Source organism: Pelodiscus sinensis, chromosome 3 (genome assembly GCF_052426305.1).
Source record: "Pelodiscus sinensis isolate ZL-2025 chromosome 3, ASM5242630v1, whole genome shotgun sequence".
NCBI classification, from domain to species: domain Eukaryota; kingdom Metazoa; phylum Chordata; order Testudines; family Trionychidae; genus Pelodiscus; species Pelodiscus sinensis.
Genome location: NC_143054.1, coordinates 152,969,339 through 152,996,778, shown reverse-complemented (window position 1 = coordinate 152,996,778; position 27,440 = coordinate 152,969,339). Strand labels below are relative to the sequence as shown.

At 45.5% G+C, this 27,440-nt stretch overlaps 1 protein-coding gene across 8 annotated transcripts in view; it reads left to right on the top strand.

Annotated features, from left to right (window-relative positions):
- ESRRG (estrogen related receptor gamma) overlaps positions 1-27,440 on the top strand; it is a 540,935-nt gene that overhangs the window by 385,656 nt on the left and 127,839 nt on the right. For all 8 annotated transcript variants that reach the window (XM_014580752.4, XM_075925198.2, XM_014580754.4 and 5 more), the window contains one exon: positions 2,435-2,551. In XM_014580752.4, the coding sequence (XP_014436238.1) occupies positions 2,435-2,551 (117 nt within the window). The remainder of the gene's footprint in view (positions 1-2,434; positions 2,552-27,440) is intronic.

Sequence of the window (27,440 nt, the reverse complement as noted above, 5' to 3'; positions counted from 1 at the left end):
TTCCCTCTGCCGATCTGTCTAATCTACATGCCTCCGTCGACGGAGGCATGTAGTTTAGACGTACCCTTAGGGTATGTCTACACTAGCCCCATAGTTCGAACTAGGGAGGCTAATGTAGGCTTTCGAAGTTGTAAATGAAGCCCGGGATTTAAATATCCCGGGCTTTATTTGCATGTTCCCGTCTGGTTGCCATTTTTACATTCCACTAGTCCGAAGTAACTGCCCGCGGCTACATGCGGCAGTGAAACGGTAATTCGAACTAAGTCCTTAGTTCGAATTAACTGTTACTTCTCATGTAAATCCATAAGGAGTAACAGTTAATTTGAACTAAGGACTTAATTTGAATTACTGTTTCACTGCCGCGTATAGCGGCGGGCAGTTACTTCGGACTAGTGGAATTAAAAAATGGCGACCGTACGGGAACATGCAAATAAAGCCCGGGATATTTAAATCCCGGGCTTCATTTGCAACTTTGAATGCCTACATTAGCCTCACTAGTTCGAACTAGGGACTAGTGTAGACATACTCTTACATCCCTACCTGGTCCCTGCCTTTTTGCAAGCATTGCTAATTCAACACCACAATAATGTTCTAAATGACCAAAATCTCCACAGCCCTGAAAAGGTTGTACAAAGTATGTCAGTTTTATTGGCATAAATGCATTAAGTTATAATGCTAATTTAGTGAGAGATTTCTGATGGGTTTATCTTGCATATGTTGCACCGTGTAGACCTCTCTATCATAAATACTTAACCAATTTTCAATAGATATAAGTGGTTTAAGTAATACTTCCTGTTGAATTAGCAGTTGCTGAGCATTTGAGTCTTTGTGCTATCCTGCAATCCACTAATGTGATATTTAATGAGGAGACATCAGTCTGGAGAAAGGTAGTCAATATAAATCAGTGTTTACAAAGTGTGATTAACTCTGAAATATTTCATCAATGCTGTGGTCCCAGGCAGACTCTATGCTAATTACTAGAAGCTGCGTATGTTTCAGGGGATTTTGACGGACCCTGAGTGCAGCAAACATGGAGCAGCAAAATTGCAATTATGCTCGGACTGTCTCTGATGACAATTTATGCACTTGGTGTGATGACCCCTCACTTCCCAAGAGGGCAATAAACAGAATGCATTTTCATTAAGATACTAATGCACTTAATCACAGGGGAAAGGGTTAGAAAGTAACGAAATACCTTTAAAGCAAGATGTGTCAGGACTGATGGGATAAGATGCTTTATTTAAAAGTCAGTTTCTTTGCAAAACTACTGAGTACCGCAGGCTCTCTCTTATTGAATTTAGTCATGAACAACAGGGTGCTGGATTAGAGAGCGTCAGGCAGCAGAAGCCTTTTATGAAAGGAGATACCAAATTGAGATAAAATAAAATAAAACTTTCCCTCATTTGGACTCAGATGCTTACAAAGATGGGGAAATTTTGGTGTAAATTTAACAGTAGTTTTGTGTGCATGTCTGGTTGTTTTTATTTAGCTGTTGAGCCCAGACAGCATGTTCAGTGCTGTAGAGGACAAACATGAAACACTGCCTTGACCTCCAAGAGTGAGAAACCCCAAAAGGGAAGGGGAAGGGCAGTGGCAGTGACATGGGGAGTAGAACTGGCCTAGAAGAATGGGAAGTGTGTGTTGTGGCCTTTGAAAAGGTATGGTTATGGCTGTGCAGTTCCCTCCCGTTTTAGGGACTTTGTGCCCGCAGTTTTGGAAGGAGAAAGATGAACTGCGCAACCACAGGCTTTGCCCTACAATCACAATGTAGTCCTAAGTCTCAGAGGGGTAGCCGTGTTAGTCCGTATCTGCAAAAACAACCAGGAGTCAGTGTAGTTCTAAGAATGCTTTTGATTTCAGCAGTCACCTCCTAACAACCACAATAAAGCACTAGATGTCACCTCTTCCTCATATGTCTATGGCCAAGAGGCAGATAAGGCAGGTACAACTGTTATGCCTCATTCCGAACTTCTACAAACCCGACATAGTTCACATTTAGAGGATTGTCTGTGACCCAGACATGGAGGAGACGTTCTGGATGGGGATTCATGGATCAGGAACATGGCCTATGTGATTTAGTGTGGCAGCTCCGCTTCCACAGACTCCGCTTCCACAGATTGCTGTTACCCCTGGCAGAAATAATCTACATGAAGGAATTTGCTTTGGGCTAGCCTATCAAGATACAGGCCCATACTAATAAAGCTTTTGCAGTTTTTGTGTACAGCCATCTGAGCAAAAAACATCAAACAGCCTGATTTTGCCTGTTTTTTTTTTAAATATAATCTCAAAGCCAGGGACAATTGCTTTTAATTGCACGCTTGTATTCTCCTAAATGAAATACACTAGCAGTGTAATGATTTCTGTTCACATAGTGATGGCATTTGTCGGTTAACATTTCTCAATTACTTTTTTTTTTCTGAAATCTGTGCCACAGGTAACATAGAATACAGCTGTCCAGCCACAAATGAATGTGAAATTACAAAGCGCAGACGCAAGTCCTGCCAAGCCTGCCGCTTCATGAAGTGTCTAAAAGTTGGCATGCTGAAGGAAGGTAAGGCTGATCTAGTCAATATGTATCTGTTGAGAAATCCATGTAACAATTGCAGGGCAATCAGGGCAGAAAAGAGATGGTAAGTGGTCTGACCACCTATTGCAGAAAAAAACTTCAATATACACATGTATTTTCTGACCAACTGTTTTTAAATGCTTGCTGAAGATTCCAGGTATATCCAGGAAAAACATATAATCTGTGGCGTGAAATGTTTCCGGTACACCCTAGCATTCCATCTGTCTCAATGGGCTGCTAGTAGAATAGTCATCACAACCCCCCCTGTCTGTTTCCATAAGATTTGTACCTTGTGAAGTTTCAAGCCTTCATTATCTCTTACTCTATGCTGTTTCTGTTACAACTTCATTCTCTGATTTTCTGTGTCCACATTGTACTGATTATCACCAGGAAAAATGAAGGGGTTTTCTTCTTCTCCCACGATATGCTGGCATAAATACAGAATAACTATACTGATGTCAATGAAGTTACACTGATGCAAAATTTGGGGTGAGTGTTAAGTGCACACACATGCTCTCACCTGTCTTCAAAGCTTTTTTTTTCCGGGGAGAAGGGAAATTAGCTACCTCCCTTTTTCTAAATCAAGGCACACAAACATTGGTAAATGTAGGAACACATCTCTAAGAAACCATCCTGACAGATCTGGGGCTTAATATAACCCAATAACATCAATATAAAACTAGTATAGTCCAGAGAGACTTGGACCCTGACTATAGAATAAAATATATTCTAGACATGCTAGAAACCCTGCCATTTGAGGATGTCATTTTTATGCATCAATTTTATTCACTAAAATTGGATTGCATTGTAGCCATCAAGGGAGAGTACCAGAAAATAAAATAATTTCATTGACTTGTGAGCTAGATAACAATTTAGAAGAAATACATTGAAATCCGTTCTAACAGTTGTATTTGTTGGGTAATCCCCAGCATTAAGCAACTGCTTTAAAATATCTCCAGATGATTTCCAATGTAATTTTGTTTGAACATAACTTAAAATAATCAGCTTTAATTGGTGGCGAATTTTTACAAATCCTGTAACTAGTCTTTTAAAGCAGGTTTCACTGTGTAGCCATGCTGGTAGTGTCTAAGAGGAATATAGAGCAATAGAGAGATGATGGAAAAATTAGGCCTATCATGCACCTCCAGACATATTCTTATTGGATTATACTTACTAAGAATAAACCTCGTTCTGTGCAACTGCTTTGGCAGACACTATGATCCTATGAGCCAAATCCTGCTGTCCTTAGTTTCACTTAAGCAAAACTCCTGTCAAATTCAATGGAGATTTTGCTTCAGTAAGGACTGCAGGATTTGGCCCACTTTCTCGTACAGCTTGGGTTTTCTTATAGGTAGAAAACCTGATTTGTTTCAGCCACTAATGGCCAAAATAGAAACTTTAGACAAGCTGGAAAATAAAAGGCACACAGGGTAATGCCAGCTTTTGAAAAGCTCTGTACTGCTTAATAGCTTTGTGAATAAGAAAAAAAAATGCTTGTATTACTACTAATTTAACATATAGGCATATTGAGGAACTTGTTCTTAATAGGAGGGAATGGAAAGAAACTCAGAAGTAGTCAGATGGGTGAACTGACTTATAACTTGATTTTAAAATGTGAGGTGCACAATTACATATGCATAAATATTTGTAATTACATGCGTAGTTTGTTTGGGCAGTTATCGTGGCTGCATGTGCAACTCCGGAAATTGCTTCTGAAAATGGTTAATTATGTTCAGTTTCCCAGTCTGCATGCACCGTCACAGTAATTGTGCATACAAGTCAGGTGCCGATTTGTTCATCTCTTTTTCTTACACAGTAGTCGTGTGTCTACCATGCTTAAACATCGATGTCTTAAATTAAAATGTTTCCATGATCCAGATTTTCAAAACAAAAGGTGCTTTGATTAGAATAATGAATACCATGTGATGATGTTAAAGGTATATTATTGGCCAGATTCTGCCTTCAGTTCTGTTCACCGATAATACCAGGAAGTGTACGGCACCACCAGTGTAAATGGGTACAGAATCAGGCCCATTTGTTTTAAGCAAACTGTAGCTCAGTGTGTCAACATTTTATTGTGCCTAATTTTTCCTGTAAATGGAATTTTTTAAATCCTCTGTCTCAAAGACATTACCTTAATTTCCACTGCATTTTTGCACTTTGTGGTCAACTACATGTACTCAAAATAGGTGTAAACTCTACCCTTACAGTGTGTTGTAAGTTACTATGCAAGTAGAGACAGGAAAGTGGAGGATCAGGAAAAATGTCAAAGTCGATTTTTAAAAAAAAGTATTTCACTGATTATATAGCAACATTGAGGTTCTCCAAAGTTAAGTCTACTACACTGTCAATTTCCAAGCTTGTTTGCTAGAGCACTCACTGATGACAAACCCACTGTCCTTCCACTCACCTCCTTTGCTGCGTCCCTAAACAGTTCTTTCTTATGGAGGGGTTGCCCAGCAGACACACAGGGACTTTGGGTTCTTTTTAATTAATTAACGTAATGCCCATGTTAAGTGTGATTGCACCACCCTGTCTGTGCACATGTGGCTCAGCCATGACTGAGGGGGATGACTTCTAGGGAGCAGAGGGAGAGTTCCGTTTCCTTGCCCAACTTGGTGATGGTCTTTGGCATTTGGAAGCAGACTGATACAGAATTTCAACAGCATACTGTGCATTTGAGAGGGGTTTCAGAAAGGTAGTCGTGCTGGTCTATTTCAGCATCCGATGGCACTTTAACGGCTAACAAATTGATTCGGGTATAAGAGCATATGCGTTTGTGAGCTACAGCTCACTTTCTTGGATGTTGACGAGAAAAGAAAAGAGAAAAAAAGGAGGGGATACAGAGATGGGAGTGTGACATTAGTGTTAATCACACTCCCTTCCTTTATTTCCCCCTTCAAGCATCTGAGGAAGTGAGCAGTAGCTCACAAACGCTTATGCCCTAATACATTTGTTAGTCTTTAAAGTGCCACCAGACTCCGTGTTGTTTTTAAGAGAGACATTGTTTATAACAACTTAAAAAACATTTGGGGATGAACTTTTGTTTAGGATGGATTATACTGTGGAGTTGTCAGTCTATGTAAAGATTTTGTTTCCTTTTGGTTAGATATATGCAGCCGAGTCCTACTGTCTTTCTAGAACCCAGGGAAAATTAGATACAGGGACAGATTTATGCTTGGTGTAACACCAGTGGTTAGAATGGAGTTACAGCAGGAATGAATTTGGCCCCCTATGTCTTAAACATATCTTTGTTTATAGGTGAGGATTTCAGTCCCATGCAGCATGTAAGAGATCATGCTGCAGTAAATCTATTCAAATGTAAACCTGTTCAATTCAATTACCAGTCTATAATAAAATTTACTGCTACAGCCTCCACGTTGGTCACAGCAGTCTCTACATGCTGATGGCACAGCATGCCTGGAAATTGACAGCCTAAATCTATTTACTAAAAAATTTACTTGCAGACCCTGAAATAAAATCAAGTTTCAACAGCTTTGATAGGAGTATCATATCCTTTACAGAAACTTCTGAACAACTGACAATCTGTGTTTTTGATAGAAATCTGCACCAGCATGTTGTGGGTCTTTTCTTTTAAAAACTTTTCTTGAAATAACTCTCCTTGTGCATAATCAGAAATTACATATATATCAGTCACTTCATCTCTTTTCATAGCTTGGGAAGCTTATTTAATTTTATGATGTTGTCACTTTGTGTCGTCAGCTTTGATGACAACTGGCTAGAGGCATCAACTTGTTCTTTGTCTTTGGGAAAAAGGTTCACCTGCTTCTCAGACTTGTTTAGAAAGTACTCTTCAGCTGTGGTTTCATATTATAGGCATAACTTTTATATAGAATGTTTCTACGTACATTTTGCCATATTTTTTACCAGATAGTTACTAATGGTTGGACGTCTCTAGTCCGGCATCATCGGGACCAGTCCCAAACAAGAGAATTTGCCGGACCAGGGGAGGTCCCCAGCAGGCAAACGTGCCTCGCTGTTCCCCTCCCCCAAACTTGGTTGGGCTGCTTGCCTAGCTACTGCTGGCTCCCTGGGCAGCGCAGGCTCTGGCTCCTGCCGCAGGACTCCATCCCCATCCCCGCACAACCTCAGTCCAGCCCCACGCAACCAGGGTAAGCTATGGGACTCTGACTCCCCACCCCACACTCCTGGGGACTGCTGGAGGGCTCCCATCTCCATCCTACACTGCCCCTCAGCTGGGCTGCTGACTCTGATGTCCCGCCTGGCTGGCCCTCCTCCTGCCCTACGGCTCCTGGACTCTCTGCTTCGAGAATTCCAGATTTTGAAGGTACAACCTATAGTTTTTAAATAATCCTTTAGAAAGCATATTTTGTACAAAGATTATCACAATAGTGTGTAGAGTGTGAATAAAAGGGCACATTCCATTGTGTGTGGGACTGCTCTTTGAACAGGCCATTTACTTTTCCTCCACTATGTGCACCTGTGTATAGCCAGCCAATATTTACTGTAGATGAAACCTGCAAGCAACACCTGCTCCATGCTTCAGAGGAAGGGAAGCCCCCCTCAGGATCTCTGCCAATATTACCAAGGATAAAATTCCTTTTTGACCCCGAGAAGTTGGACCCCGAGCATTTCAACAGGGCTCAAGAGCCAGATACCTGGGAAAGTATTCTCTGCAGCAAGTCAGAGCCCTTTGCATCTAGTGTCCTGTCCCTGCTCACTGGGGATGTTTGCTATGAGCAATTGCAGATGCTTGTATGTCATTTTAGGCTGTCTCATCATACCATCCTCTCCATAAATTTACCAAGCTCTGTCTTGAGGCAGTTAGGTTTTTTTGCCCACTGCTCTCCTTGGAAAGCTATTCTCTCTTCTCATGGCTAGAAATGCTTTGCTGAAATTCAGATGGAGTAGATCATGTGCACTTACTTTGTCAAAAAAAAAATCAAAGAAAGAGATCGTATTGGTCTGGCATGATCTATTTTTGTAAAATCATGTTGTATTTTATCCCAGTTATTCCACTGAAAGTTTACCCAAATTATAAGGAACTTTAGTCCACATGCCAAATATCTGGTTTTAGTAATTTCCTCTATTTTCCAGGTAATGGTTATTAATAATATAAAAGAAACAAACTTTAAACAGAGGGTCAGTAACAGCATTCCATAGTGTTTTAATTTTGCATTTCGGTGTCTGAAAAGTTAATTATTCAAAGACCATTGCAAAATACAGTTTGTTTGTTTTTTCTTGATGGAAATGGAAAAAAGTTTGCTGGCATGTGCAGTGATGCTGGTCAGATGGGTCAGATTCATAGCAGATGAGAGCGCATAATGGCTCTTGAATAATCTGGGGTATTTAACTGGGAGAAGACACCATAACTTAAAAGTAATAATCCTGTTTAAAATGCATTGCCCATTGTTGTCCATTAGATATCTTGTTGTGTATACATTTCACAGAACTTTGAGTTTAGTCTGTGTCCCTGTTTTATAGTCATGTAAGCCTAATCTTGTGAACATTTGCACAAGTGCTTAACTATAAGAAGTGAATAGCCCTATTGATGAAATGGGACCAGTCGCATGAATAGAGTTAAGCATCTGCTTGTTTGAAAGATCTGGCCCTTACTCAGTTTTTGTTGTTGTTTATGTAGAAGATCTTTCAAACAGCAATAGGTATGGAGAATTTTTTTTAAATAGAAATATGTGACTTTACAACTGTCTGAATTGACAACGGAATTCATGTGCAGGTGTCAGTCATTTTTAAAAAATGGGATAAAAGCAGTTTCAGGTCTAACCGATTTGTAATGATCTCTTTCAAACCTGTCCTCATGCTACAGAATAAATTCCTTTAAACTTTATCCAAGAGAGTCGGGCTTTATAGCTCTACCAATACAAGTTGGATACAAGTGGGTAGAAGTTTCTCTCATAGTTTTTGTATGAAGTTGGTTAACTCTAAAGCTATGCTGCTCTCTGCTTACAGGCCATGCTCTGGTTTGCAATATAACTTCATATAGCTCCCCACTAAGTAACTTGTCTTTGGCTAGTCTAATTTACTTCATAGATATTCTGTAACAATTCAGCAATGACTATTTGGGTACGTCTAGACTACAGGCTTTTGTTGACAGAGGCTTTGTTGACAGATACTGTCGACAAAGCTTCTGTTGACAAAGAGCGTCTAGACTACATCCAGTTCTGTCGACAAAGCAAGCCGCTTTGTTGACATGAGTGTGGACACAAAGGACAATGTAGATTCAATAACGCCTTCTGTCAACAGAACTCTGTCAACAAAAGGCGTTATTTCTCGTATAATGAGGTTTACCACCGTCGACAAAACTGCCAGGTTCTGTCGATGTTATGTTGACAGAACTCGGCGGTAGTGTAGACGCTGGTATACTTTTGTTGACAAAAGTCCACTTTTGTTGACAAAAGCCTGTAATCTAGACATACCCTTTCTGACATGCGGAATAACAGTAACTATCTCCACAAACAAGTTTCACATTGTGAGTAAGAGTATTCCAAAGTATAGTTTTCCCATAATGGAGTTATTCCGAAGTAGCTAAATTGAATCGCTATTCCAGAATAGCAATAATAATTTTATTTCTCCATGTAATTGAGGCCTCGGACTCAGAGATGTAGGGTTGCCGACTGTCTAATCACACAAACCCAAATGCCCTTGCCCCCGCCCCTTCTCTGAGTCCCTGTCCCCACTCACTCCTTCCCCTCCTAAATTACTTACTCTCGCCAAGCCTCGCTGATTTTCATGGCGATGGGACAGGGGATTGGGTTATGAGACGGGTGCAAGCTATGGTGATAAAGGACCTGGAGTGTGGGATGGGGCTCTGAGCTGATTCTGGGGCAGGAGGGCATATGACTTCTGTATGTGACAGGTGGTTCGGGATTGGGACAGAGGGTTGAGGTGTGAGAAGGGGTGAAGGGTGTAGGCTCTGGGAGAGTTTGGGTGTGTGGTTCTCAGGGATGGTACAGGGGTTTGGGATGCAGGAGGGGTTTGGCATGTGGGAGGGGATGTGGGCTCTGGGAGTGGGCTCAGGGCTGGAGCAGGAGGTCAAGATGCAAGAGAGAGTTAGGGTCTTAGCTCTGGTGTGTGGCTTTTACTTCGGGTGGTTCAGAGTCCAGGGCAGCAGGGCTAAGGTAGGCTCCCTGCATGACCTGGGCCTGCGCCACTCCCAGAAGTGGCCAGCATGTCCTGGTATCAACTGCTCTGTGACCAGTTAGAATGGAAAAGATGGTTGCACTGTATTAAAATATAGAGGGACACAGCCTCACCCAGTGTGAATCAATGCCATTAGACCTGCAATTAATTGATGCCATTTAAGGAACTGGTCCACTATTTTTAGCCTAATAGTAAATTGTTTGCCGAGTGAAGGGTTATTGTTGTAATCTATATTTTTTTTCAGCATTGCTTCCTAAAGAATTGTGTGGCCTTTTTAAATGCTAGAGCAGGGGTGCAGATCCTCAGCCCTGGGGGCCGGATGTGGACCATGGCTTTCTTGGGTCTGATCCTTGAGGCTCAGGCCTTCCCCCCAGCATTGGGGAGCCTGTGCTAGTGCTCCAGTCTCCTCCCTTCCCTTCCTGCCCCCTGCTGTCCCACCACAGGGCTGAAGCACATACAATCTACTAGCCTGTCCTCCACCCCAGGCTCTGGTGTGCGAGGGGAATGTGAGGTGTGTCTTTCTCCTTCTCAGTCAGGGGCCACGTCAGTGAGAGTTTGTTTGTTTGTTTGTGGTTCTCACTTGTGTGCAGCCCCTGATTTTTCTGTGGATCAGTGGCCCCTGAATCAAAAACAGTTCCCCACCCCTGAGCTAGAGAGTTAAGGCATTTAGGAATTTATTTTCAACCAGTGCTATGGTAATTTAAGCAGCTTTATCATGAAGGATTTGTGGGTCCATGATTTACGTGAAAACATTATCCCATTATCCGTTTGGTGATGGGAGTACCTTACAGTTTAGGATAGGGCTGCCATCAGAAATGCCGGGGCCTCAGGCAAGGTGGAGGGGAAAGCTCTGGGCCCTTAGAAGGGATGGGGCCTTGAGTGGAAGTGGAAAGGAAGGACAGGGGCAGGGAGGTTGGTAAAGGCCCTCATACTAGGTTGCTGCTTGCTCTTCTTCCTCTTGCCCTCACTATCAGGGAGTGAGAGGGAAGAATACAGCCTGTGTTCATTCCCCTCACTCCTAGTTGGTGAGAGGTGGGGGAAGAGGAGTAAGTGACACAAGCTGTGTCCTTCCCTCTCACTTCCTGATAGTGAGGGCAGGAGGAAGAAGAGCAAGAAGTGTCCTGTTGTAAGGGCTTTGCCTCCCCACCCCCGCCACCCTACTGAAATGGCTCCCTTGGGCTGGAGGTTGGCCATCCTCATCCAGTCCTTCAGCACAGCCCATGTCACTAAGGGGTCTGGTAGTGATTTAAAGGGCCTAAGGCAACTGTCCCTTTTGCCCCTGTCAGTGACCCTGTGTGTCCAACAGTGCTACTGGCCTGTTATGGTGTCGCCACATGGGTGCAGAGCTGGACCATGGGTGGCAGCTGGATGGTGCACATGGCGCATACAAGCCTCTACTATTACCATGATTTAATTTGTTGTGATTTAAAAGCATCAGAGAGCTGCCAGCTGCCGCCATCACTATCATGGCATTAGTGGCCGTAAGTGAGCCGGGCACTGCCGGCAGCCCTTGTTTGGGAACCACCACTGTGATGTCTTGGTCTCATCTTGAAAATAAATAGTAACTCTCTCTCCCAGCAGTGAACTGGCTATGCAGAAAAATCGCTCTGGTATTAGACTGTTGTGCTCACACATTTCCTAGTGTGGCTCTGTCAAGTGTCATTCTAAGTTTCTCTTTAGTTAGTTTGTAGTTGCCTATCAAAAAGTGAGTATACCCTTAAACATTTACATTGCCAAGTCTGTAAGCAGTGTCATGGCAGCAGCCAGGAATCCATCTGCTGTGTGGATCAGGAATTTAAGAAATTATTTTTACAGAGTTGCTCTTTTGTGCTTGGCTTAGCTATATTCTTGGAAGTTTGTGCATTTCATTCACATGTCCAATTGAGATCACTGACGTTCTTAGGTAAACTCTTTCCCAACGTATTTTAACATTCACAGCTGCTAAAATATGGGTCCATATATATTTTGAGTTAGAAGTTTTGGGGAATTTCATTCTTTCAAAAAATGAAAAAAACAAGCCTTTTGGGGAATGAACTAACATTGGGTATGTCTACACTACAATGTTAGTTCGAACTAACGGACGTTAGTTCGAACTAACATTCATAGCCGCTACACTAGCGCGCCGCTAGTTCGAATTTGAATCGAACTAGCGGAGCGCTTAGTTCGAACTAGGAAAACCTCATTTTACGAGGATTAAGCCTAGTTCGAACTTACTAGTTCGAATTAAGGGGTGTGTAGCCCCTTAATTCGAACTAGTTGGAGACTAGCCCTCCCCAGGTTTCCCTGGTGGCCACTCTGGCCAACACCAGGGAAACTCTATGCCCCCCTCCCGGCCCCGGACCCCTTAAAGGGGCACAGGCTGGCTACAGTGCCCGTGCCAGGTGCAAGCCTGCCAGCACCCAGCCAGCAGACCCTGCACCTGGCACAGCACAGAGCCACCCACCCGATGTCCCCCAGCCCACCCCCTCTTCCCGGGACCAGGCTGGCGGCTCCCGGGAGCTTGCCCAGGACCGCAAGAGGCGGGCACCTTCCTGGGCTAGTGCGGACATCGTGGACCTCGTCCATGATCTCCGCACTAGGCACAGGAAAGTGGCCGGCTAGGGCAGGAGAGCTGCCAGCCTGGCCACCCAGGAGCAAGTGTGCATGAAAATCAAGGGGGTCCACTGAGACCCCCGACCCTGAGCCCTGAGCTTAGAATGGCCGTCCTGGGTCAGACCAAAGGTCCATCTAGCCCAGTAGCCTGTCTGCCGACAGCGGCCAACCCTAGGGACCCTGGAGGGGATGGACCGAAGACAATGACCAAGCCATTTGTCTCGTGCCATCCCTCTCCAGCCTTCCACAAACTTTGGGCAGGGACACCACTCCTACCCCCTGGCTAAGACTACTCCATGGACCCAACCTCCATGACTTGATCTCACTTCCCTTTAAACTCTGTTCTAGTTGTAGCCTTCACAGCCTCCTGCAGCAAGGAGTTCCACGGGTTAACTATTTGCTTTGTGAAGAAGAACAACTTTCTCTTACTAGTTTCAAGCCTGCTACCCATTCCTTTCCTTTGGTGTCCTCTAGTCCTTCTTTATGGGAACTAATGAAGAACTTTTCTGAATGCACCCTCTCCACCCAACCCCTGCTTTTAGAGACCTCTAACCTGTCCCCGCTCCATCTCCTCTTTTCTAAGCTGAACAGTCCCAGTCTCTGTAGCCTCTCTTCATCTGGGACCTGTTCCCAACCCCTGATCATGTTAGTTGCCCTCCCCTCTCCCAGCCTTTCTCTTCCCCTCTCCCACCTCCTTTTCCCAGTCTCCCCCAGTTTTGTTCAATAAAGACAGAGTCAATGTTGGAAGAAATGTTATCTTTATTTTGTACATCAATAAGAAGGGGGGCTAGGGAAGGGTAAGTGGAAGGAGGTGAGGGAAGAATGGGGTACGAGCCCCCGATGTGGAGGACTGGGCTGGCTCTGCGGGCTTCTGGGGGTGGAAGCTCTCCTGCAGCCCCCCGATGGCCCCCTCTCCCCAGATGGCAGCCTGCGGCAAGTGCAGCCGGGCTGATGGCCGAGTGGTGTGATGTGCCCAGTGTGGGTACTCCAGGCAATCCAAGCCAGGACTGCTTTGCAAGCGGGGCACCCCTTAGAACTGTCTGTCAGGAGTGGGGGTCGGGACCCTTTAAGCGCAGCCCTCGGCTAGCCTGAGAGAGTATCTCCATGCTCTATGTCCTCCTCTGATGCCCTGCCGGCACTGCTTCCGGCCATCCTTAAGCCCTGTTCAGGGTCCACTCAATGTGGACTTGCTAGTTCGAATTAGAAAAATGCTAATTCGAACTAGTTTTTAGTTCTAGACGTGTTAGTTCGAATTAGCTTAGTTCGAATTAACTAATTCGAACTAAGTTAGTTCGAATTAGCGCTGTAGTGTAGACGTACCCCATTCTGACTCTGAATTGTTATGTTCAATATAGTATTATCAGGTGAATTTTACTGGCTTGTTTTATGCAGGAGGTTAGATTTAGATTATCATAATACATCCTTCTGTCCTTAAAAATCTTTGAAAATGAATCCTGCTCCAGAAAGAGACCAGATAATGTGTATTTAGGCTCATGCAAATAAGTGCATAGCATCAGCTAGAAACAGATTAAGGCATGGCCTCCAAATCTAATAAATAAAACTAAGTAACCTCCTTTGTAACTAAAAATTGTGTTATCACCAGAAAAAGCCTGCTTACTAGAATTCTTCCTAACAACATTTCCTTTGAAAAAGACCTGTGCCTAAGACATTGCCAAGCTAAATTTCTTTCACAAGTCTAATACCATTAGTCTGCCAAGTAGAAAATAGAAATTATTGTGAGAGAAGTTTTAGTTTCAACTGCCTTCAGAAATTAAAACAAAGGGAAGGAGAAAGTTTTAATGGCATTCAAGGAAATATGTCTGTACTGGGTGACAGTCAATAAAACTGCATTGACCTCAGAGATATTTCTTATGTCCTCTCTTGCAGTATTATACTTAAGGCATTTCCTCATTAATGCAAGGTATTAAACAAAGCTCCTGTGTCATAGAATCAAGAGGGTGCATCTTCTATTTGAGTTTCTTCTTGATATTAAAGCGTTTCCATGTTTTTAAAGTGTTGTAAAGGGTTTGATTTCTAGTGCAGATATTGCGTTAGAAGCAGCAGGACTGACAGCCACCATGGGCCCAGGGCAATGTGTGTGTGGGGGTGCTGGCTCCGTGTCCCCAGAAGGGGCAGGCCCAGGGCAGTAAGGCTTCAGTGCTGCCAAGACCGCAGCGCATCCTGCCCCCAAGTTCTTGCAACTGCGCGGAGCAGTGCTCTGGTGGCAATTGAAAGGGATCTAAGGCTCTGTCCACCGCTGCTGCTACGGTAGCCACAGCGGCAGCCAGGAGCACTGGGCTTCTCTGGGCCCTGGGGACTGAGGATCACAGGGGCAACTGTCTCCTGCTGCTCTTTGTAGCACATGATATTAAAACACTGTGTGATTTTAATTATTAACCAATCAGGATGTTTTACTATGTTATTAACTATTGGTAGTTGATAAAATAATAATACTCAGTCAATAATTTTGCTGTGAGAATTGTTCATAATATAGTGAATGGAGCAATGAAGTCACACCACTATAGCTCCTTTTGGGTAATGTTGATTGCTAATTTGGATCCTGAACCACTGAAATCGGAGTATCACTGGTTTAATGTAGATACCAGGGCCTATTCAGTCTCATTGGAAAAGATGGAATTCAAGTGCTAAATATTGTTGGTATCTTCAGTGGGCCCCTTGCTCTAAATAGCCAAAATGTGAGAGCCAAATTAAGACACTCAAACTTAGAGGGTAATTTGTCTGTCCTGAAATGTGCCCCAGGACTCTTGCCCTCTCCGTAACTGAAGGGTCAGGACAAACTTCTACTGCAAGTTCATAGGGCTCATTAACTCACACAACTAGACGATTCTGTTCATCCATGAAAGAAGATTAACAAATAATATAACTTGAGGGCATTCATTTTGGGTTTGAAATTATGTAAATGTACATGAAAATTGGGCCCTGCCTGCAGGCTCCTGAAAAGTTGTTCTTGTAGTCCAAGAGTTATAGATTGTTACAGAGTTTTGGCAACTCCGATTTATATCCCAAATCTGCCAAGAGCTGTGCATCTTCTATTAGGAGTTCCTCAGTCCTATTAGCTTCTGTAGGAATGAAACTGAGGAGGATTATCACACGGGTGAGTTTTTAGAACCCAAATTAACTTCTATTGAACTCAGTATCCATTTTTCCATTGACGATAATGAGAGTGGGCCAGAAATTTTCAATGATGATGTGAGCTTTCATGTGCATATGTGGAAAGGAGAATTCAACATGCACATGGGGAGCGATGCTATTTATGGCCCTGAGTTTGAAAATCTTTGGCATTTATTAGACATTTTTTATTGAATATGCATTTTAAAGATTAGCTTCTGGAGTTTTGGGGTCAGAGCTACTGTTGGATCAAGCAGGCACAGCTAAACTGGAATTATGTACAGTGTGTCTGATCCTGCTCCCACTGGAACCCATGGCAGAATTTCTAGTGCTGTTAATTGGTGCAGACTTTAGTCCTTCCTCCCTCCCTCCCTCCAGCAGTGAATGTGGTGGGTAGTTGGTTTGGTGTTTTGTTTTTGTCTTAGTAAGATTAAAAGTGAGAAAATGTGTATGGAATTAGTTACTTTCCATGAAGGAAAACACAACACATAGTTTACAAAAAATCCTTCTGTAGTTCTCCTTGGGGTTACTCCTTACCCTGCAGCCCCACAACTTCCCTGGAAGTAGAGGGAACGGTATCTGTAGATTCATAAGCCTGCTCAAATGGGAATACAGGGTGAATCTCTCTGGTTCTGCACCCTCGGGACCTGACGGGTCCCAAATGAGAGGATTTGCTGGACCAGTGAAGGGAGCCTCCCCTTGTGGCCATCGTGCCACTGGGCTAAGGCTCCAGCCTGCCCCTGCTGCTGCCTCAGCCCCCCAGGGCTCTCCCTATCCCTGCTACTACTAGGGCCAGGGTGCCACAGAGCTCTCTGGCTGCCCCTGGGGCTGGAGCTGGAGTTTTCCAACCTCTGGAGCCAGAATGTGTCCAGAGTTTCGTGGCCAGGGCCAAGGCCAGAGCTCCTTGGCTGCTGCTGGGCTTGGAGCTCCCTGGCCAGGGCTGGAAGTCACAACCATAGTCAGGCTGGAGCTCCGCTGGGGTTAGAACTCTCCACCGTGCCATCTGTCCTCCCCAACTTCCCCGCCCCCCATGCTCTGAGCTCCCGATTGAGTCACTGGTGCTCCTACCCTGCTGCCAGACTTCCCATTTCCTGGGCTCGGTGGTCCAAGAACATCCATTGTCTATGCCAGACTACGGATGTTGCCAGACCAGGGAGTCCCAGATAAGGGAGATACAACCTGTACCATTAAAAGTTACAGGCAGTCCCCGAGTTACGCGGATCCAACTTATGTCGGATCCGCAGTTACGAATGGAGCTTTTCTCACCCCGGAGGACTGGAGCGGTGGGACGCCCAGATGCGCTGCAGTCCCGCCGCCCCCGTCCTCTGGGGCGAGAAAAGCTGCTCCACGTCTCCCTGGTCTGCTGGGGGAGGAGCTCCCCCCAGCAGACCAGGGAGACGCAGAGCAAAGCCGCGGAGCACGCCTGCAGCGGGACAGCCCGGGTGCGCCTGGGCTGTCCCACTGCGGGCGTGCTCCGCGGCTTTGCTCCCCGTCTCCCTGGTCAGCAGACCAGGGAGACGGAGCAAAGCCGTGGAGGACGCGGCGGTCCCGCCACCCGCGTCTCCCTGGTCTGCTGGGGGGGTGTAGCTAGTGCCCCTCCTCCCCCCCCAGCAGACCAGGCTTTTCTTGCCTATGCCTGGGGTAGAGTAGCTGGGGCGCTGCCGGGTTGGTCCCGCAGCGCTGCTCCTCGGCACTACTGTACCAACCCAGCAGCACCCCAGGAAGTTGCTCTGCCCCGGGCTTCCTGGAATCAGCCGCTGATCAGTTTCAGCAGCAGCTGACCTGGGGACGCCTGGGGTTCTTAAGTTGAATCCGTATGTAAGTCAGAACTGGCGTCCAGATTCAGCCGCGGTTGAAACTGATCAGTTTCAGCAGCGGCTGACGCCAATTCCGACTTACATACAGATTCAACTTCAGAACAAACCTACAGTCCCTATCTTGTACGTAACCCGGGGACTGCCTGTAATCACTTTTTTAGAATGGAAAAATATTAGCCTGATTGCAGGCCTTTATCCTAACGTACTCTTTCCTCGTTTTTTCTTCTGAAACTTAAATAAGAAACCAGCATTTGACTAATTTGCTGGAAACTATTATTCTCTCTTCTTAAAATAAATATTCACTAGATTTAGACTAAGGAGTAAAAATTGTGAGAACATTTGCGTATGCACTGGAGGTACAAAGACTGCAGTGTAAGTGATATGGGGAGGTTGAGAGAAGCCTGAGGGATGTAGGACTCTGTCTGATATGGCATCTTTTCCTTCAGCCCTCAAAGAAATGGCTGCCCTTTGTTTCTGCTCCCTACCACTAGGGATGCGAAAGGTTAATCAGTAAGCATGACCCTTAACAGATGATGCTTACTGGTTCCAGTTAACTTGTGGGGGCTGGAGCAGTTCCTCGCCACTTCTGGGCATTGGGCTGATCCTGCCTCTTGGGGCCCACTATGGACAGGGGTGCTCCAGCCCGGCCGGAACAAATCCTCTCCACAGCAGACCTAGACATACCTCAGGCAGGGGCTGCTCTACCCAGCCCAAGAAGCCTGTACCTGTGGTGGTTGGGGGGCAGGGAGAGGCACTTCAGCACACAGCTGCAGTGGGATGGGGGCTGCTCAAGCCCAGCCCTGCCTGCTCCCCTTTTAATCAGTTAACTCAGGGTTGGGGAACATTTTTTGTGTCAGGGGCCGCTGACCCACAGAAAAATCAGTCGGGCGCTGCATGTGAGTGAGAAGCAAAGTGAGAAGCCCCTGAATGAGAAGGAGAAAGACACTCCCCACGTTCCCCTCACACTCCAAAGCCTAGGGGGGCCTAGGCTAGCTGATTTTGTGTGCCCCAACCTCACAGTGGAGTAGCAGGGGGCTGGAGCACCAGCACAGACTCCCCAATGTAGGGGGGAGAAAGCCCTGAGTCTTGGGCGCCAGATCCAGGCAAGCTGCGTGCTGCATCCAGGTCCTGGACCTGAGTTTCCCCACCCCAGGGTTAACTGGATAAACATCACGTTTAACCGGTTAACCAATTAAACATGATTTTACATTCCTACCTACCGTTCACACATATATCAGAATGGCACTACCATTTGTTGCAAAATGTTTGAATTTTATATGAAAGAGTCTGACATTTGAATGAAAGTCATTGTGTAAAACATTTCATCATTCTGTTTTTGTTCCTTATTCTTTTCCTTTTCTTTTGGCCCAGGGCTATAAGGGGTGAAGCACTGCTATAGGATGATGAAATATGTGCAATGAGTACTACCTGGCTGATGCATGTGCAAGCAAAACTTTGTTGTTTGGAGTGGGACTGGCACCAGTTTTGTTGGAAATTCAGGAACCCTGTCTGACCTCTTCAGTCAATCAAAGCAGCAAGGGTATCAAGAAGCACTAAAGTTACAAGCTGTAAATATCACATGTGATCTCATATGGCGCTACCCTTCAAGTATTCCATGGCGATAAATCACTCCCTTTCTTCAGAAAGCGTTCCAAAAACATTTCATTGGGCTATTGCTATAAGTAAGCCACACCCCCTGCTATCTAGCCAATCATCTTTTGTTTAGCTGCAAGGGTTTCTGCCAGCATGCAACATCTGTCAGTCTCACTCTCTGGGTCACCGTCTCAGGCCAGATGATTTCATTTGCAGTCGGTATCGTGATTTTCATGGTCAAGAGTCAACAGTCTTAAGTGTGAACTACAGCCACAAAATGTGCCAGTACACTGTGAGTTTGTTAGCTTTCACAGTGATCACTAATTGGTTCCAATAGAATTTTTATGTGCCAGGTATACAAAAGTAGAGCACAGCTAATAAGTGATGGTAAAGTAAAAGCTGTGGTAGTGCAATTTGAAATGTGTCTTTGCTAATGCATAATATGACTTGTAATGACTACAAATAGAAGGGGTTGATTATATTTTGAGTCCAGAAAATCTATCACAATGTCCACCGAGTTTTTAATCCTAACCCTCCTCCCCCTCAAAATACTGAGGCTTTAACATATATTTACATGCAAACTGAATCTTACATTTTAGGATAATATCATTTTCCCACTTTGTTCTTCCAAAAATCTTTTCTGCTCCAAAGTGCTCTAATGGTGTTAAAAGGCTAGTTTCTATTTTTACTCCTTTGAAGTCTATTTGTGGTTCTCAGATGTTGCCAGATATATGCCAGCTCCCATTTTAAGATACCCTAATATATTTTAATGCAACTGATCTAAAGCCAGTAGTTCTGCTCTTTGCACCTGAACTTAGAGGTGGAGAAAGTCACCACAATCCACAGAGTTTATACTTTTATTTATAAGAAAACCAACATATAAAAATTCTATAATCAGCTTAGCTGCTCCATGGCCCTTAGGGGAAGAAATCAGTGTGTTGGATGGCACTGAAAACACTGCTGAGTTTCTGTCTTAATAAAGGCAAAATTCTTGGTGTGATTCTGCTCCACTAGAAACATACAAACGAGAAGTAAAAAGTTAGTGTTGGCTCCTGTCTTTTTTTCTCTTATTTTTCCGTCTCTTCTGACTGAGGCAGGAGCCTGCCTATAATCTTGTGTAAAGTTGGTGCTTCAGTTCCATAACATTTATTTTGAGTAAAAACTATATTTCTTGGGAATTCTTCCAGAACTTCCCCATTATTCCTACAGGGGCATACAATACTAATAATCAATAGGAAGATCTACTGTTGTTAATTAGCACATCAGCACTCCCTATTCTGCTCTTATTCTCTTACACCTCATCATCTGTATGACTGGCTGACCATGAGGCTGTTATGCAAATAACCCTTTTTTGAAAGAATCCTGTAAACCTCATTTTTTCAGGAATAAGGGTTCTTTTAAAAAGGGTTGTTGTTGGTTTTTTTTTTTTTTTTGAAAGAACTGCATCTAGACTGCTTTTCTTTCGAAAAAACCTTTTTCGTAAAAGTGATCGGATGCTATTATGCTAATGAAGTGCGAGGTTTGTAAATCTGTGCTTCATTTGCATTTTCGATTTCCTTCATTTACATTCCTCTTTTGAAAGAGGAATGTAGTCTAGACATACCCAAAAGGTTGGGTCTTTAACTTATGATTAGGCAAGAGATTAGTCTGATTTCCTCTGGGAGGAAGCTCTGCTGCTGGAGTACTGCCTGTCTTGGTATTCTATAAAATCCATACAGGGATTACTTTCCCCGGGAGGCATAAGGATCTTGTGCAAAAAGGAGTTTTTGTGCAAAAAGGAAACGTCCACACTGCTCATTTTTGCGCAAAAACCCCTTGCGCAAAAACGGACTGGAAGAGATTATGCAAATGAAGTGTGAGAAAATGCTAATCTGCACATCATTTACATTGCCTCTTCTGGCAAAGCGCATAGTGTAGTCATAGCTCCAGAGTTTGTCAGAGCCAGAGCATGTCTGTCAGATGCTGCCAGAATTATAGAATTCCTGGATGAAGTTGGTGGAATTTTAGTGGTGGGCAGGCAATGTTCCCTCTCTTTTTTTCCCCTCCTACATGTGCAGAATAAATTTTGCTATGTGCAGTGAGGCATGTATTAATGTGCACCACCAGAAACACATGCAGTCAGCTGTTGCCAGCTGTGGACACTCGGCTAATCAGATGGACAGTATTTGAATCTCTCCTGGATGGTAGCCCAAGTGTACAATTTAGCGGACACGCTGGTGGTAGGAAGCAGTACTGGGACAAAAAACCGCCCAAACTGCGCTAAAAAACAACCCCCACCCCACCAGCAACAACAAAAACACAAACCCTTTGTGGTAATACTTAGCCCTCTGGAGAAAAACATTTGAAAATGTCAATCTTGTCAAAAGGTTTCAGATTATTCTTATTTTTCACACACCAGTCTTCAGAGCCATCTCTCCCTCCTTTATTGAAGCACTCACACTTCTAGCAGCAAGAAAAGTTAAAAAGACTATATATTGAACAAAGAAAGTGAATATGTTTCTAGAATATATAAAGAAACATGCTTGAAAATAATCTGTGTAGATGCATTTGAAAGATTTATCTGGTAAGTTTCCCGAATTATGCACCAACCCTCTAACTTGCACCTCAGATGGAGGATGAGTCCACTAAGGAAGATGTGAATATAACTACATTTATTCACAGGAGGCAGCATATCCCTTTCCCCTGAATAACTCCCCAAACCATCCCCACTAGTAGGAAATTCTTGGCTGTGTAACAAACAAATACAAGCTGGAGCACCTGTGAGCCTGGTATACACAACTATAGACATTCCCATGCTGCTCCCAGTGCAAAGTGGACCCCATGCCAGTTGCCTTATTTCAGATGGGATGCAGGGGGCTCCATTTGACACGAGTACAAATCCATAGCACAATTAAAATGACTTGGGTTTCTTTTCACGTCTCTTTTCTCTCCTTTTTTATGCTTTTTTTTGTTCTTTTGCCCCTTCGTTCTATAGCCATGGCACTCAACACCGATGAGAAAACACTTGGTGCAAACGTAACCCTCACACCTGCTGGATGTGGTTCACTGTCCCGGGTAGTAGCACTTGACCACTTATGGAGAAAACAAGAATGAGTTTGCTCTACAGCCTTCACTGCTTGCCAGCTGGCTTTGAGCTCAAGCAGTCGAGGTTGTGCACTAAGCTCCAGACCTCCCAGGTTCAGTTCTGCTTGTCAGTGTTACACAAACACTGCTCATATAGGTAGCTTTTCCCCCTCTCCCACTCTGCTAGCCAGTGTGGGAGAGGGACATTCATTTCTTGGATACCTGACCTGCACTTTATGTGAGCAGTACTGCACCATTCATGCTAGATTACTTTATTTCCTCGTGGGCAGTTGCTGAGGATACCCAGGTAGTTGAGAGAATTCAGTAACCTCTCATCTCTAATTAAAATACTTGTTATGAAGGGTTTTTAAACACAGCTGCTTATTGAAGTTAGAAAAAGCATTTGGATGTAGAGTATGAAGACTTCAAATGTTGGAGTTTCTCTCTAGGGAGAATTGTTCAGTCAGAAGTCATTTTGAATTGCTAGCAATTCATTCCATTTTGGTCTGATTTTGTTTCTTTTAATTTCCTGCCATTTTAATGCTGGTCAGCTGGAATAAGCCCTCTTTCCCTCCCCCTTTTGGTTTGGACCGTGACACGTGTCTTCAAAGTGGCTTCTTGGGAATTTGAAAGTCTTTGAATGCATTATCTGATTAAAGGGATGTATGTGTCTTTAATTCTCATCTGCAGTTCCACCTTTGACCCCATCTGTTAAAGTGGAGAGGAGTGGAGAGTCAGCAAAGTCTCATATTCAACCCAGATAACCTGAAGTGTGCAGATTTAGCTACTTTAACCCTTTTGGTGACTCCAAAAGCTGCATGCCTAATTAAGCACTGGTTCAATAGCAAAATGTGGCAAGTCCAGTGTCCGGAACAAGTGACTTGTTTGGTGATTTTGAAATGATTGGCATGAACTAGTCAAGTTCTGATTTCACCTTTACTTTAGGAAATCAGTAACGAGTATTTAGCATCACAGCTATAAATTGTTGCATTTTTTTAAAGCTTGGCTTAAAGAACAGGAATGGAAGTCCCGAATCCTGGTTTCTATTTCAGACTTCCTGAGCATGTGTGACAGGGTGTACCAGCCCTGCACTGGGGAAGCTAGGCCTAACCAGGCTCAGCTGGTTGAAGAAGTCCCACCCTATGACTCTGCTGGGCATGCTCAGATTGCAGCCCAGGTGTAAAGGCGTGGAGAGACGCTCAGTCTGGGCTGGCTGCTGAGGAGGAAGGAGGCAAATCCAGAACTCCTGCAGGTGAACCGCCTGAGGGACTGGACCTTTAGAAAAGACACTGGCAGGAGGCCAGGAGAAAATGGTAGGAAGTAGCCCAGGGCGGGTGATTAGATCCCCTGGAGCTCAGCGTGTTGCGACGGGAGTTCCCACTGAGCGAGCAGTGGCCTGCTCCACTGCTACCAGGGCCCTGGGCTGGGTCCCAATGGAGTAGGGAGCCCAGGTCTCCCTAACACCTCTTCAATCCCTCAACCTGTGGGGCCTGCACCTGCTTATTACTGACTTCAGCTGCTAGGCTGCACTGCCCCAGTAAGAGAGGTGTGAGTGTGGGCCCCTATCTCTAACCTGACAGAGGATGTAGCTGTGTGCAGTCTGTCAAGGGTGCCCATAAGCCTGACCAAGATGAGACCCAGTGATGATCCAGAGGACCATCTGGTGACCTTCAAGAGGGTGTCAGCCGATGGTCAGGGAAGTGCATGGTATTTCTGTGTGTGCGTGTGTGTTATATACCCGAGTCTTCAACTGCTAGGATCGAGATCCCTTTGCAGTGGGCAGCCTAGGGAAGGCTGACGGGCGCCCCTGAGAGTTTGAGGGAGAGTGTGTCACATCCGAGTCTTCAACTGCTAGGACCGGGGTCCCTTTGCAGAGAGCAGCCTAGGGAAGGAGGACGGATGCCCCAAAGGGTCTGTCCCATGGAGGCGACAGGACCCAAATGCCCAGCTCTCCCTCACTGTGTCTGCCCTATGACTGGCTGGAGTTCTTTTAAATTGTGCTTGGTTCTGTTACAGCAACTGAAGGAGTCAGGTTAAAGCTTAAACAGTTAGGGTATGTCTACACTACAGCGCTAATTCGAACTAACTTAGTTAATTAGTTAATTCGAACTAAGCTAATTCGAACTAACGCATCCAGACTAAAAAACTAGTTCGAATTAGCGTTTTGCTAATTCAAACTAGCAAGTCCACACAGAGTGGACCCTGAACCGAGGTTAAGGATAGCCGGAAGCAGTGCCGGCAGGGCATCAGATGAGGACTTAGAGTGTGGAGCTGCTGTCTCAGGCTAGCCGAGGGCTGTGCTTAAAGGGACCCGACCCCCACCCCGGACAGACAGTTCTCAGGGGTGCCCCGCTTGCAAAGTAGTCCTGGCTTGGATTGCCCGGAGTACCCACACTGGGCACATCACAGCACTCAGCCATCAGCCCGGCTGCACTTGCCACAGGCTGCCATCTGGGGAGAGGGGACAATTGGGGGGCTGCAGGAGAGGTTCCACCCCCAGAAGCCCGCAGAGCCAGCCCAGTCCTCCCCATCGGGGGCTCGTACCCCATTCCTCCCTCACCTCCTTCCACTTACCCCTCCCTAGCCCCCCTTCCTGATGTACAATATAAACGACAATTGTGTTCAAAAATAGAATCTCTCTTTATTGAACAAAACTGGGGGAGACTGGGAAAAGGAGGTGGGAAAGGGGAAGAGAGAGGGTAGGAGAGGGGAGGGCAACTACAATGATGAGGGGTTTGGAACAGGTCCCATATGAAGAGAGGCTAAAGAGACTGGGACTTTTCAGCTTAGAAAAGAGGAGATGGAGGGGGGATATGATAGAGGTCTATAAAAGCATGAGTGGGGTGGAGAGGGTGCATACAGAAAAGTTCTTCATTAGTTCCCATAATAGAAGGACTAGAGGACACCAAAGGAAAGGAATGGGTAGCAGGCTTCAAACTAATAACAGAAAGTTCTTCTTCACAAAGCAAATAGTCAACCTGTGGAACTCCTTGCTGCAGGAGGCTGTGAAGGCTAGAACTAGAACAGAGTTTAAAGAGAAGTGAGATCAATTCATGGAGGTTGGGTATTAGCCAGGGGGTAGGAGTGGTGTCCCTGCCCGAAGTTTGTGGAAGGCTGGAGAGGGATGGCACGAGACAAATGACTTGGTCACTATCTTTGGTCCATCCCCTCCAGGGTTCCTAGGGTTGGCCGCTGTCGGCAGACAGGCTACTGGGCTAGATGGACCTTTGGTCTGACCCAGTATGGCCATTCTAAGCTCAGGGCTCAGGGTCCGGGGTCTCAGTGGACCACCTTGATTTTCATGCAAACCTGCTCCTGGGTGGCCAGGCTGGCAGCTATCCTGCCCTAGACGGTCGCTTTCCTGTGCCTAGTGTGGAGTTCGTGGACGAGGTCCATGATGTTCGCACTGGACCAGGCGGGTGCCCGCCTCTTGCAGTCCTGGGCAAGCTCCCGGGAGCTGCCAGCCTGGTCCCGGGAAGAGGGGGAGGGCTGGGGGGCATCGGGTGGCTGACTCGAACCGTGCCAGATGCAGGGTCTGCTGGCTGGGTGCTGGCAGGCTTGCACCTGTCACGGGCACTGTAGCCAGCCTGTGCCCCTTTAAGGGCTCCGGGGCCGGAAGGGGGGCAATAGAGTTTCCCTGGTGATGCCCAGAGTGGCCACTAGGGAAAGCTGGGGGGGGCTAGCCTCCCACTAGTTCGAATTAAGGGGCTACACAGTCCTTAATTCGAACTAGTAAGTTCGAACTAGGCTTAATCCTCGTGGAATGAGGTTTACCTAGTTCGAACTAAGCGCTCCGTTAGTTCGAATTAAGTTCGAACTAGCGGAGCGCTAGTGTAGCACCTATCAAAGTTAATTCGAACTAACATCCATTAGTTCGAATTAACTTTGTAGTGTAGACATACTGTTACAGGTTTATTAAAGAAGCTTATAAATCATATGGTTACAATTGCTATTGATCTATTTCTTAACTGCTAGCAAATATAGATCTTAAAAATGGTTACAAAGAAAATAAAGATAGAAAATAGAAATAATGGTACCAAGTGACATCTTCATCTTTAAAGAGCTCTAAGTCTATGTGTACACTTAAGACAAAGGACACATCCAGGTACAATTTTTACCCCCTTCTGTGCCTCTCGACTCCAGTGTATCAGACCAGGGCCGGTCCCTCAATTCCTAGGAAAGACGAATACGAGGTGGGCGTCCCCATGGAACCTCGGGAGGCCAATCACCTAACCCGACCAGCAGATAGATGGTAGATTGACGCTCAGAGTAAGCGTGCTGCTGGACCCATCTTTATACCCATAGGGGCCTGTATCCTCTTTCTTATCTAAGATGCCAAATTGTGTTGGTCCGTCTTCGTGATGCCAGTTCTTACAAGGGAGTTTCAACTTAAATTACACTTCCAAGAGAGATAACTAAATTGTGAGTACTGGACATTCTTTACGGGGCGGGAGATTCCTCCCCCCGGACGAGTGTGTGTGATCGTATCAATATGGGTTTCAGTCAAGGGCACTCCTCTGCAGCCTCTTGGTCAGTGATTAGCTCGATCACCTCATATCTCTGCTTACAGTTGTCCAGGGTCACTGTGAGCTATCATATCTGGGCCTCCTGTCAAGGCTTCAAAGACTATGCTGATTTTACTGCTCTGTGTGTGCCTTGTATGCTCCAGGCAAGCAAGATGGATATTACAGGCGGAGTTCTTGTCTGGCTACAGAGGTTCACCGCTGCTGCCCTGTGGCCAGCCAAACAATGGGCCACCATCTTTGCTGCCTATTTGATGGGCATATCCTAAACAGCTTTTCAGAACTTAGACCCCCAAGAGGCACTATAGTACTTCAAGGTGAAGGTGGACATATTGGACATGGCTGGAGTGAACCCAGAGACATCCTGCCAATGTTTATGCCAGGAAAGTCTGTCTTCAGGAGACAGGCCCAGGCAGTAGCACAGCAGATCAGAGACTTGTGCTGGTGGTGGTTGGAGCCCACAGAGCAGACTGACACTCAGATAGCAGAGACAGTGGTCTGAGAACAATTCCTGCAGGTCCTACCAAAAGGCATCAAGGAATGGGTGTAATGACGCTGCCAGAGGATGCTCGCTGCAGCCATCTCCCTGATGAAGGATTATATGGCGCAGAAAAGCCTGCCCATCTGGGTCAGAAACAGAATAAATGATTGGTCAAGGGGCCCTGTAGCAAAAATGGAGGTGCCTGGCCCTTTCATGTAGGGCCACCTCGAAGACTCAGGACAAGCCAGCTAAAAGATCCCATTAGGGACACCCTTATCTGAGGAGGGCTAGATCCTCCCCTCCCCCATGGAATGGAAGCTTCCCCACAGGAGACGCCTCCTATGAGACTGAGAGGGGGAAGCTGTTACCAGTGCAGCCAGAAGGGTGTGTCCCCTCATGAATGGCACCTATGGGCTGGTGCTGGTGGCGGGGCGGCGGGCCCATAAGCGAGACATGGCCAAGATTAGTGATTCCTGTCCAAGTGAATGCAGTGTGCACCGCTGTTCTGTTAGACTTTGGCTGCAGCCAAACCA